Genomic DNA, 13,705 nt, shown 5'->3' with positions numbered 1-13,705 from the left:
AAAAAAAAAAACCCAAGCAACCCTAAATCTGTGCTTGAAAGGTTGAATCTCTTAGATGGATATTAGATAAATGTTATCTGGAAACATTTTCAATGTTCAGTAATACCACGATTGAGTTAGGGTCATGTTACAACTTGATGCCCAAATTCTGCTTAGTACACAAGTGCTTGTTTTAGGCACTTCACTGAAATGTTTTTCATTCTCTTTCCTTTAGACCAGGATACTTTCCATTTGTATTCTACCATTTCATTGAAGGCAGGTTAACATAAAAGGGGCATCATCTTTGATAGCTGTTTCTACATGTTCTTTCCAGTTACCTCTGCAATCCTCAGTCATCTAGTAAGCCCCATTTAATTTTCTAAGGGATGACACATTCCTGCCTACTCTTCTCCCCTTTACCTGTCCTCTCTTACCTAGGCAAAACCAGCTTACCTGTGCAGGAAATATTTTCTATTAGTGAGAATCTAATAGAACAGTATAGTGCTTTTTAGTATCTGCAATTGAATATTCACATGCTAGCGTACAGTCTGAAGCTTTGTAAGTTTTTTTTAAATAAAACTGGAGAGCTAATTTAAGTTAAATTTCACCTATAATACAAACCCTAGTATAGTTTATTCTATCCCTGTGGAGCTTAACTTCATCAAAATGACAAAATAAAAAATCCAGTTTTGAGTCTTGCAGTTGCTGGTACAAAAGAAGCTGGCATCCTGAGTTTTTGCCTTAGTTGTGAAGAGGCAATGTATTGCATGAATTTTGGTTCCCTGTTGGAATTTTGAGTCTTGGAAAACAACTGCTTTGTAGCACTTTTTCTGGCTTTCTGTTACTTGGCTGTCCTTTCCAGTACTTGTTAACTCTCCCTTTAGTAGTTTATGGAATACATGTTTAAAAATCAGGAAATCTTCTGTGACTTGTTTGACAAAGATGTGACTTCTAGATTCATGTTAAATCACAAGACTTTGTTGCTATCTGCAATTCCAGATCCAGAGATGGGATGATGGGGCTTTTGCATTGAATTTACCAAAAGTTTATGTATTGTGAAGTAGGCATGTTCTTTTTTCATAAGGATTATGGCGAAGCCAGAAGTGGGAAGTTAAATAATTCTACCCAGAATGCTCTAAATGTCTCCTTTTAATTTGTTACTTTCTGGAGCATGACTGAGCTGGATTAGGTTGGTGCGTTTCTTTTTGTAGTTGACTTTGTAGTAATTTAAGACCATCCTACTTTAACTTTTAGTGGGCACATTTTACTAGCTCAGAGGACTCCTATTCTGATAGACTTGAACATGGGCAAGCCTTTTATGTAACAGCAAATGTTCTTTCATATTCAAAAGGTTTTTGAAAGGGATTAATTTGTCTGAATGGTCTCTTCAGCCTTTTCCCTGGCAACTTTCTCTGCTCTCAGTTCAGCTTGGAAGCAGTACCTAGGTGTCCAGTACTACCCTCAGAAGGACAAGGTGGCAGTGTCAAGAGCACTGACTTTACCTTGAACAACTTGCAGCCTCCTGGCAAATTTTATGCCATTAGAGCTTCCTAATACTTTCTTTCTTTTGAAATGGCTTTGGTGTGATTACCAGTTCTGTTTATATACTGCATAATTAATTGGAGAATTTCCAGGTAGTTCAGCTTTTCGGTATCATCATAATCAGTTTTTCAAGGTAATCATTCTTGTGCTTTGCTGACAAACAGTTTGAAATTTCACTTTGGATAGCAAAACCACGGCTGCCCACTGGAATAAGCAGAAAACCAGGTATTGGCATGCATGTCCAGATGAATGGAGGGGGTGGAAATTGCTTCATGACTTCCCACAGGGAAGAAGGGGCTACTTTCTTTGTTATTTTGGGATGAAATAGTTCAGTTTGTTCATGGATTGCTGGTCACTTAGTCACCAATGAAGATTTAAGTGGCATTATTAAGGTGTTTAAGCACTGAAAGTTTTTCAGTCAACCAAATGGCATTTTTCTTATGTTTTTAGAGTGCTCTCAATTAGAGTGGAATACTTTTTTGGTGTCCATACATTTTCTGAAGCAAAAGAAGGAGGATACTGCTACTATGGAAGCAGTTTTGATTCTAAATGTCAGACTCCTGTCTTCTGTGTATGACGGAACATTGGTTTTTGATTTAATGCATGCAGAATTACGAAAAGATGATATTTTATTTCCTTTCCTAAAGAGCAGAGAGAAGAAAAATCTTTATCTGTGTTTCAGAGGTTGTTCAGCTGAAAACCGTCCTTAAGATACATTTTATCTTGGATTGTTGTGTATTTATATAAACAGTCTTTATATGGTGATATCCTTCTGTGTATGGAAAGTGACTCATCTTGACTAGACCCTGGATAACCTAATCTGACTTAATTTACAACAGAAGGTTGGATGAAATTAATCTCCAGAGGTCTCCATATAAACATCCAGCCTAGATGTTTCCACGCAGTATTGTGGCAGTATCCTTAGGCGCTGGAATGGGTTGCCCAAGGAAGCTCTGAATGCTTCATCCCTGGTGGTGTTCAAGGCCAGGTTGGACAGAGCCTTGGGTGGCATGGTTTAGTGTGAGGTGTCCCTGCCCATGACAGGGGGTTGGAACGTGGTGATCTTAAGGTCCTTTCAACCCTAACTATTCTATGATTCTATGACTGTCTGAAAGTCCCTGACCACCTTGGTGGTTGCTTCCTGAATACTTTTTGGGTTGCAGGAAAGACACAAAGTGTAAATAGTTTTTAGCAACATAAATAAACCTATCATAAGTGAAGGTTACTTGTGGAAGTCTAGAAGCAATACCTGATTTTTGTTTGTGTAGTGCACCTTTACCTTCCAATGTCACTGTAATTGCTCCCAAACTGAGATTGATCTGTTTATTCACATATGCGTTTCCTCTACTGACTTTCACACATACTGTAGTGATATCAGCTTGTAATTTGGAAAGTGTTTTGGGTCTGCTCACTATAGTAATACGCTTTTGTTCCAAATGAAGAAGTGAGAAATCTCAGGAAAAATTTCTGTTTAAGGTCTAAAATTCTCAGCTTTATGCTAGAGAAGCTATTATCTCCTGTTCTCCTTAATGACAAGTATGCAGATAACACTTCATGGCCCATGTCACAGCAGTAGCTAAGTTGAAGTATGAATTCTGTCTTACAGTGGTGTTTTGACTCTAGCCTCTCCTTTTTGAAACTTGATGGGTGACAGGATCAAAAAGGGTCTTTATTTTGTGTGTCAGATTCTACTTTCTTTATCATAAGGTAGTTAAATAATATGCTCAGATTGAGATGGTAGTATCTACATCAGTCACTCATTCTGGGGACTCGGCCCTCTGATCTCTCAAATACTGGTTTAGCTTTGAACTGATCATACTAATAGCTGTCTAACCTGTTGTTAAAGGTGAAGAGAACCGAAAGCTGCCCTTTGTTACAGGCTACTGGCAGAGCTACCGCATGAAGTAAAATAAGAAATGAATAATGTAACTTGCTCCCTTGTGGTTTTGAGTCTTTCATTCTGTAGATAAGAAATATCTAAAACTTTTCTTGCCTCTGAGCTCTTTCTAGGCTCCATATTGATTTTATTTATTTTGTTTTTCCCTCGCTGCTCTCTCAGCTGGTTGTATAAATGCTGTTTTCTCCTTTTAATGGGAGCAGAAAGGGGTTTTGGCTTGTTTTAGAAAATCTTTGTAGGATTAATCATTCTTGTAGCTGAAAATAGCCAGTAGGTGGAGGCAAGGGGCCCAAAAAGAGGGAAAGTGTCTGATGTTTGCGGTGATTTGGGCCTTACTTCTCCAGATCACCAGTTCAAAACAACTTGAGTAAGAACTTATTTTAGTTTTGCTGTACTTAAGTTTACAAATCTAAACCTGTCATAAATCTTTCCAGTTTAAGAGAACATCCAGGTAGCTGGTGCCAATATCCTGTAGAATCCTGTTAACTAATTTAAAATAATAAAGCTAGGTTGAATCGTTGCCTAATACTTGATTTATTGCTTGTGCAGTAATGACTAAAATGTTGATTAGGTCATTACCTGTTCTTTCTCTGCAAAACAGTAAATGTATTTCATAAAGAACAAGAAGTCAAACATTACTTACATGCAAGATGCATTTTTTTAGTATATTTCCAGATGTTGTTATGCTCCAAAAGTGGGAAAGTGAACATAAATCCTTTAAAAAAGGATTCCTTATGGGTTGTTTTGCTTCAAGCCTATAATAGAGGATTTGGAAATAGGGTGAGAAATTGAAAAGAACTGTATAAAATCTTTTGAGGTTGTATATTAAGGTATTTAAGGGGATACTTAAAATGTTAATGCTGCATTAAAGTTCTTCTGAATACTACTCTAATATCTGACATGGAATGATTTTGATCATGAGTTTGATAGCAATTCTGATCAACTGCACACTAGATACAGTTATGTTGACTATAAGACTATGTGATACTACAGCCATTAATCCTGTAGTTTTAATAACAAAATAGTAAATATTTGATCTTTCTAAATGGTCTTATGACTTTTCTAAACTTTCTTTAGCTTTGTAGGTTCGTGCCAATTATTTTTGAGTGCTGTATTTATAATCTCTTAGAGTACTGATGCTTCAGTTTCATTGCTTACACTTCTCTGCTTTTTTGTCTGCTTACACCAGAGATGCTAGAAGGCAAAAAAAAGAAACACCAAAACAATTTAGTAACCTGTTTATGTTTAGACTTCAGCTCTATGTTACTTGGGTTATTTCAAAGTGTAGGTCATTTATTTCTGGCTATAAATTTTCCTTTTCAATATTGATGGTCTTTGAATTTCAGCACTTTTATTCTTCAGTACTGGCAAATTTACTATACAAAAGTTTTGTTTCCTTAGCAAATAATTACTTGATAATTCAATTGCCACCAAATTGCTGCTGTTTGGGGTAAAGGCCAGGAGCATCTTTTTCTTACATTTCTGTTAAAATATCTGAAAACTTTTTTTATCCTGTCAGCAGACTTCTCTACAAGAAGTCTTCCCTTCCGATCTTGCAGAGAAGGTAGCAGACTTCTCAAAAATCCCAACAACAAAACAAACTACAAACCATGTCATTCATCAGTAGCCCTATGCTGGGAGAGGAGATTATTCTGTTGAGAGAAACAGATCTGAAGAAATCAAAACATCTAAACCAAAGATTTGTCTGTCATCACAGATGAAGGGATTTCTTTTTTGATTTTCTAATACTCTCTGTGGCTGTCATCTGCTTAGAGACATGCAACTTTGTAGTGATTATGGGAGTCCTGAGCATGTGAATATACAGAAGTGTGTGGGCAACAGAAAGCTGTTTGGTACAACCTCTTGGGATTTCCAAAAGACATGAAGTAAATTTCTTGTACCAAAGGTTCTGAAAGAAATTAAGATAAATGTCTTCTTGTGAGCAGGTAACTAGTTAGAAGATGAGAAACTAAGATTCAATTTTTGTAGTAAATGGGAGTTCACCAGCAAAGTTCTGCAAGAGTCTCTGCTGGATCTTGAGCTGCTTAACATCTGAAAGGCAATGAGGTGAAGTCTGGTGAAGTTTACTTGTGTTAAGCTCCTTAAGGGCAAGCTGAGAAGGGATAAAAAAGGACTTTTCAAGCCTGTGCATTAGGGGGGAAGCACTTTAAACTTGTAGAGAGTGATAGGCCTTGGGCTGACAGTTTCTTGCAAAGATGAGATCTTGATGTTTTTGCAGAAAACTGCTTTGATAATGCTTTCTGGATTTCCTGCTGAGAATCGAGTGTCAAAAATATAGAGTGTTCTAAATTTTAGTTTCATGTTGCTGACTTTCATAAATAGCTTCTAGTAGATGTTTTAGCAACATATGCCAATAAATAGGGTTTGAGGAATTAATATGTCTTAAGAATGAGGGATTCTTTGATTGCATTGCTTTGTCCTTGAGTATTTTACCATTGGTAGTCTTTGAATAGCACCTAGCACGTCTATCTTGAGAGTCTAGAAGTTGCATAATGAAGGTTAATAAGGTGGTTGTAGGACACACTTTACAAAATAAAGAACAGTTTTTACTACCTTGCAGTTAACTTTTTTCTTTGATACAAGTCTTCACCAGTTTTTCTGTATGCTCAGAAGACCTCCAATTATAATTTGACAGTAAAATGTTGCTTATGAATTATGCCTTCAATGTTTTGTGCGCTCAATTGACATGATGGCTTGGTGTTCTCATATTTCTTTCTACTCCAACCTTGTTTGGAAATAGGGTTTACAAAAGAAGCTGAAGATATTTCATATTATAAGCAGTTGCCCCAAATGTTAGCTTTGTGGTGTTCCTGTTTAACCACTTATGGTAGACAAAATAATGTATTAGCTTTCGTTAAAGGCAGTCATTTGTTTGTCTTAAGCTTTCTGATGTTTGACAGCAATAAATGTGCATCGAAGTTACCTGTACTTGGGAAGTCTCTGTCAGTTTCCATCTTAATTCTTACACCTATTTTAATTGTATGCCTCACATATTGTACACCAATTTATTATATGCCTTAATGGGCATTATTAATGGGCATTATTGGCCATAATTAAGTAATGGGGATGCCTGTACTATCTTACGGTGCCGTAGATTTACTGAGGCTGACACTAAAACCTTGTTACCAGTTTCTGTTCCAAGTTACTGGAGATCTCTCCAAAGAAAGCATCATGCTGTGTTGTGTATCATTTGTTCTGGATGTGAGGTGTGGTCTAGGAGATGCATAGGCCAATGATCAGGCCAGTAGGATTTACAAGCTCTTTACAAGCCATAGCTGGTTTACCAGTCAGTGAGCAAGATTATGGACAGAGCAGACTTACGTTCTTGTAGGAACATGCCCTAACATTTATCCATGATGTTTCTGAAAGTCTTGCTGAGTATTTCACTTGGTCATGCTCCTGCTAGGATACCTCTAAAATAGACAGGACTGTCATAGTTAGTATTTAATGTGAAAGATCTCTGTTTTTATAAGAGTGATGCAAAGTTGAGTGTATTTTGTACTGAGATCCAAGGGTTTTAAGGATGCTTTGAATTCTGTACCATTTCATTTGCAGGACAAAAAACACTCCTTAAGCTGTTAGTGCCATCAGACTCACACAGCTAAAATTAGACAAACATGAAAAGACCAGTTGCTTCAAGCAGTGTTCTGTGGGAATGACTTGTATGTTGAGGAAATACCACTGGTAATATGTGTTTTGTTTCAGTTGTTTTTATGCCTAAACTGAGTGCTTATCTTGTGGTTTTTTAGCAGCACAGTGGAATGAAGTTTTCCATGAAGGGGACTCATAACCAAGGCAACAGCTACAGCCCTGTCAGCAGTGGAGGCATGAGGCAACCAGTTGGTAACCGAGGACATCACCAGTACAATCGTAATATCTGGAGGAGAAAAAAACACAGAGACAGTTTGCCTATTAGTCTGAGCAGATAATGGCAGATGCCAAAATGACCTTCCCTGTTCAGACAGACTGAGGGAATGCCACTCGACTTGAGGGATAGAGACCAGCGTCCAGCACATCGTTTTATTGGTGTTGCCAAATGTCTGCAGCTGACTTCTTTGCATGTTTCTTTGTGTGGTGGTTCAGCCCATCTTCAAGAAGTAGTTGTGCTTATCTGTGAAGCCTTATTAAATGTGGAAGTTTGTTTTCTGCCTTCCCACAATGGTTCATACAGCGCCGAAGCAGCTCTCACAATAGAACTGCAAGGACATTTACAAATGCTGTGGCTTTTTTGCTGTGGCGACATCTGTTCCTTTGTGGGTTCTGTTTTGTTTTATTTTGGAAGTGAAGGAAACTTCAGCCCCTTGGAATTCTTTATTTCCCTCTTTTTTTTTTTTTCCCCTCTTTGCAGCAAATCACGTTGGGAATTCATAGAAGTAAATTTGCTGCTCTCCTGTTTCTGTTTCAAAGTTCAGATTTTTTTTTCTCTGTAAATATCGGAAGTATAATTTGTGCAATAACTTGGAATTTTTAATTTAATTTCATATTGTCACATAAGTTATATTTAAGGGGAGGAGGTTTTTTTAATTTACAGATCCTTTCCCAGGTTGCATTATCTAAGTTGGGTTCATAGTTTTGGCAGGTTGTCTGAGCAGTGTTACAAACATGACATTTGGTAATATTTGAGGCTTCTTGATTCACAATGAAAGTGCGATTTGGCTTACAGTTTTAAGAAGGTATTAGCTCCAAAGCATTTTGACCCTGTGTTTTTTAGCTCATTGTCTGGCCTCTATCAGTTGTCTTGCTCTGACCAATGAGTTTTAATTTTATTCCTTTAACTAGACAACAAATCCAGCATTTGTAGTACCAGAAATAAAACTTTTGACGGGCAGGGGAAAAAGGTTGGTTCAAGTCCTGATGTGAAATTAAAAAGCTGTGAACTACACGCTTTGATGTATTTTAGTAACGTAACCTGTTAATGTTTGGGTTCAAACAACATTATTAAACAGAGGTACCCGGCTTAAGGAATGTGGAGAAAGGAAATATGTTGATTCCATTAAGGAATCTGTATAGCAGTATGCATTAGTTCTGTTAAGAGCAAATATATAAAAAGTACTTCAGCTGCTCTAAGCATTACGAGAAGTATCTTTTCATGTATTGCAGGAGAGCACAGCCCAGTGTTGTACACAGTATGAGTGGCTGGCACTAAATTTACAGATGCATACAGGTATACTATGCAAGTGTGTATTGCCATGACAAACACTGTCTTTAACTTTTTGAAAAATGTACATCCTGCCTAACCCTGAGTTTTTAAAGCACCACAGTTGTCCTGGGACTAGGTCACATCTCATGCCCTCTAACTTCACATTTCTTTTAATGAGAGCTCTTAAGCTATACAGAAAACTACAGATCAGTTATATAAATCCACTCGCAGAGAAAGCTGGAGAATCGTGTTAACAGGACATCTAAACTGTGTACGGATACAGAAGGTTTTAAAACTGATACCTGAATATTAAAATGAGGTGTCAAGCATGAAGCTTTTTTATACACTGTATGCCTTTGATGCAGAAGGAGTTCATGTTATTACTGAATCTGTCAAACATGAACAGGTCATTGAGGGGATAGAGGGCAACATTCCAAAGTAGAGTAGCGCATATCTGTTCGCAAAAAGTTTGTCTTAATGCTCCAGACTCATCACAATTTAAAAAAAGTTTTACAAATTGTGAGCTGATTCATCAATAATATCTAAGGGCTGTTACATGAGCCTGTACTGCTTAGTCTTCACACACTAGCAATATTGAGCATAACTGCATTAAAGAGCCTTCAAAGGCTTTAGTTGGTGTCTTATACTAGTGTCCATTTTAAAGCAAAGCTCATTTGAAAAGTGGTATCATGTAACACTTCAGTCATGGTGAACCAAATAAATTGGCCTGGCTATCACTGTGGTTATGTGCTACAGGTTTAAAAGGAGATCATGTTTAAATTTTTTGTGTGGACAACTATGTGGAAGCTAAAATTGACATATTTTTATGTAAAGTTTTCTATTCTTTGATTTTTAATAAACTTTGGAGACCAGTCACTCTTCTGTACATTTTTATGGGGAATTTAATGGATGAAGAAGTACATGACCTTATCCTGCTGTTTGACTTGCACTTTGCACATCTGCTTTAAATTGTTCGTGCTGAACACCTTCAGAATGAGCTTGGAAGGTGGATGGACCCCCTCTGCAAAGGTTTGTGATGTGTTAAGAACTGGAGTAGTGAACATGGCTGTTGGGTTTGTAGTGGTGGATTTGACTCTTTGATAATGAGAGAGCAAAGGAACTGGAGATAATCCCCTCTTTTAAGAATATTGTTGGGAACTGACTAACTGATCCCTCGGGATACCTTAGCATTCTGTACAAGTCTCTTCCTGTAGTTTCTAAATCACTTTTAAAATTTTTGTCCTGTTTTCAGCCTCCTTAGGGCTTGGACATAGCTTGTGAGGTTTTTTTTTTGTAAATCCATGAACTCCAGGAAAGGGAACTGAAGTGTTTTTGATAGACAGTAATGCAGGGCTAGGAACTGAGAATCAAAGAGGTCTGTAGTACTTGGTCAGTCTTAGTGAGCAGTCACTGGAGAAAAATAGAGAAGTGATGAGAAAATACTAAGCACTCAATAACAGCTGGGTTAGTAACTTTTTTTCTGTAAAGATCAGTTAGCCAGTGGGACATGATTGACAGAAGAATGTGTAATCTCTGCAGACACAAAGATTTAGTGCAGCAGCGCTGGTCTTAGAATGTCAGTTTTCCTGGGCTCCACCTTTCCCTTTTCTTGTCCAGTTGATGACTTTGCTTTATTCTTCCCACAGATTCAGCCCAACTATTTATCCTTGTTAGTCTTTTAATGCTTTAGGAGTCTCCTTGACAATTTGAACCCTTGTTCTTCAATTATAATTTGATGCCCACATGATCTGTTTCCCAGCCCTACTGACTGTTTTGTACACTGTTTACAGGCAAAATTAGTCATGGACTTTAGATGTGGAAGGAAGAGACCTCAAATTGATTTAATGAACAGGATCCACAGAGTGCATTGTAGAAGGAGCTCAGTTGCTATCTGTTGCTATTTCTAACAGCTGTCACTGCTGCTGTTGGATTCTTTCTGTACTCCATCCCATTGTACTGAGGCAGGGTAAGAAGACAAAAGTGTGACTGCTGGTGCAGTGTTGTTAGTTCAGCTGTATTTCTTTCCATTGGAACAGCTATGTATGGGACAGCATCTTGAGAATGGGCATAGCAACAGTCTGTCAAAGAACAGTGTTAAGAGTGTAGTGTACCTTTAAGCAGTGTGACCTCTCTATCATTTGTGGGCAAAAAGTAAACTTACATTTTGAATGCAGGTAACAGATAACAGGCAGCAGGTAAGTCGGGGTATATGTGGATGGGGTGAATTTGTCAACTTCTGAGCTTGCAAGGACAGCAAGCCTTATACTTGGTGGCTGCTGCCAGTATCCTGTTATAAATTTAGTAACACCTGGGCTAAACCCTATTTCTCAAGAGACAGAGCTGTTGATCAGGTGGCTGATCATGTTCTGTACTTCTCCACAGTGATTATTTTGATTGGGGCTTGGAGTGTTCTGGAAAGTAGATGGAGTGCCAAAAAGGAGGATTTTGGAAGTGGTCTTAGAAAGGAGACCTTAAAAGAAAGACACTGGAGACAATGCATGGAGAAAAACACTGGGTGTGCCCCAGGACCTTGGCTGATACTGCCCTGGACTGGTAACTGGGTAGCTGTATAGTGTGAAGGGACTGGCTTTTCTGCCTGACCTTCATGTGCCAGCAGCAAGTCTCCCTGCTGGGAAGGGAGGTGAGATTAAGCATAATGCTTTGGGGGAGTGAGTGCATGAGTGTGTGAAATAACCAGCTGGGGTCAGAGCTCTAATCTTGTTAGTTTGTGAATAAACCCCATGATTCGGACCCAGTATAGGTTACTGTTTAATTTGCCTGTAACAGAACATGGTGTCAGTTTGACAATATTGATCATTTACTGAACCTTGAGTTCACAAGCAGAAGAATGCTGGCTGACCTTTCCCAAAATCATCTTCAGATAGCTTTAAGCTTTCTTTTCAACCAGGATATTAACTTCTGTTAAATTTGTTTTTGTTCTGGTTGTGCTTGTTTCTGTTTTTACTTCCAACACACCACAAGTTTCAGTGGAGGTGCCTTGCCTATTCTGGATGACAGAAATCCTTCTTATGTTCTTGGCAGTAAGAGATCAATTAAGGAAACCTGTGGACAGCTTGTATCTGCAAGAGATTTATTGGGCAAAATGTTTTTAACCTTTTAACTAAGGATTCTTACTAGAATATCTGCTATATAATGTTATAATTGGTTATGGTTGCTATGGTTGCAGGCTACAATTCTCAGTGAAAGGATGATGGGGATGCCTCTTGTTAGGACATCTTTGTACCTGAAACATACAAAATTGTTGCCCAAAGCTCTGGTTGCGTTTCTTCTCAGTGTCACACTACTGCAAAAGTTTAGCGTACTGTTACCTATTTCACAGCAGTCTTTCAGTTTTCAAATCCTCCAACGATTTGCTTTTTTAATGAACCATTTTTAATGAGGAACTATTGCATGAACATAAGAATGAGTGGAGGTCTTTTTCCATCAAGGAGCAGCCCATGTGCATGCTCATACTGTTCGTATACATATCTACACTTGCGATCAGGAAAACTTTCTGCCATGTTATTGCTAATGGCCCTCGTGCCACTGCCACTCAGGCTAGGATATGGGGTGCAAAGGGCATCTTCTCTGACCCCCCACTACCTTCCCCTTGCCCGCTGATGCTATGTCTTTTTCTGTTGTGAATCCCTAGTTGTGCCACAACTGTCCCCTGCTTCAGTAAGTTAGGGTTGCTGAACGGTAGGCTGATCTACTGTTTTACTGAAACATGGGTTCCAAGTAAATGCTTCATTGACTCATTTTTAAACCTAAATCAATAGGGATTTCGGAGCTCCTACTACAGGATTTTCTGTGTAAGAGGATAAAGGCAGTGTTTAAACTGGAAGCCCATAATCTCTGTGCTATAAAATTCCCACTTTCCATCAGTGAAAACTTTGGTACTGATCCTTTGCCAAAGAGATGCCTTATTGAAAAAACCTGTGCAAGAAGATTTCTTATTTCTTGCCTCTCCTTTCCAGAGAGGAAAGGCTCAATCTTCTTATGGGCTATATCCACCCCTTCAGCATCTAGGTAATCTGAGGAGCCAAGACCAGTAGGTGAAATCTCACCATTGTCAGGAGTTGCTTGACCAGACGATAACAGACAACTTGAGTATCGCTTATTGCATAATTGTGGGTGAGATCATCAAATCATCTCTGCTCTCTCATGGAAATGTCATAGGAGACTGAGGAGCAGAGAGTAAGATCAATCTACTGGTCCTTCATACATCTATGTGCAGTCTTCTGCATACAAACAAAGTTGCAGTTCTCGACTGGAAGTGTGAATTTTGTTCTGCTGTCCTTACAAGGACCTCGGGGCAGCAAAGTCAGCCCAGCAGACATGGTTGCCACTCAGATTAAGAGAAAATACTGCCACTTCTGCTCAAGAGCAGCTCTGTTGCAACAGCTTTCCAGTTCTTGAGAAAACAACTTTCTGTTTCCCACCACTCCTTTGTTAAGGAGGAGTCATCAAGGAATGTAAAGTTATGGATGTGAGTGCTAGGAATCACAAGTGGTTGAGCACTGAGAGCAAATACTCTGGAGTGGTTGTGGAATTTCCATTCGTTGAAATCTTAAAAGCCTGCCTGGACAAAGCCCCAAAGAGCCCAATCTAACTTCAGAGTCAGTCCTGTTGGGCCAGGAAGCCAGGCCACATGACCTCTGTAAGGCTCCTCCTGGTCTAAATTTGTATGTATCATCACAAAAAAAAAAAAAAATTATTTTTTGGTTTTACTTCATCTCTGCTGGGTTTATGAAGTGCTTTAAGGAGGACAGAAGCCAGGCAGGAATTGTATTTTTTTTCTTTTTTTTTTTTTTGGTTTGGTTTGGTTTGTTTTTTTTTTTTCTTTATCCTGCACTTTATCAAGTGTATTGGCACATTCTAGGACCAACAGGATCACTGGTTGAGAAGTAAAACAATAAATCTTCCTGAGTAAAATGCATTATTGTAACTGATGAACCTATAGCTTGTCTCTGCTGATTTCAGTCAACTTGCATTTGTAATGGTGATACAAGTGAAGATGTGCAGGAGTAGTGGTCTGTGTAAGACACCACAAGAATACTTAAAAATGTGAAGTCTTTCACCTTTTCTTCCTGTTGATAGTTAAGTACATCCATCATGGAAAACTT

The 13,705-nt window shown here is 38.4% G+C and overlaps 1 protein-coding gene across 6 annotated transcripts in view; it reads left to right on the top strand.

Moving 5' to 3' along the window:
• Nucleotides 1–9,455, top strand: part of TENT4A (terminal nucleotidyltransferase 4A) — a 60,307-nt gene extending 50,852 nt beyond the window's left edge. For 4 of the 6 annotated variants that reach the window (XM_057428756.1, XM_057428759.1, XM_057428757.1 and 1 more), the window contains one exon: nucleotides 7,189–9,455. In XM_057428756.1, the coding sequence (XP_057284739.1) occupies nucleotides 7,189–7,368 (180 nt within the window). In that variant the 3' untranslated portion in view covers nucleotides 7,369–9,455. The remainder of the gene's footprint in view (nucleotides 1–7,188) is intronic. The other 2 variants (XM_057428758.1, XM_057428755.1) reach the window with 1 other exon arrangement.
• Nucleotides 9,456–13,705: the final 4,250 nt, after the last annotated feature.

The sequence above is a fragment of the Pezoporus wallicus genome, unplaced genomic scaffold (genome assembly GCF_028554395.1).
Source record: "Pezoporus wallicus isolate ANWC-B61680 ecotype Strahan unplaced genomic scaffold, APGP_CSIRO_Pwel_v1 contig_6658, whole genome shotgun sequence".
In the NCBI taxonomy this organism is placed as follows: domain Eukaryota; kingdom Metazoa; phylum Chordata; class Aves; order Psittaciformes; family Psittacidae; genus Pezoporus; species Pezoporus wallicus.
Note: the sequence above shows the minus strand (reverse complement) of the source record. Positions and strands in the feature narration are given on the sequence as shown.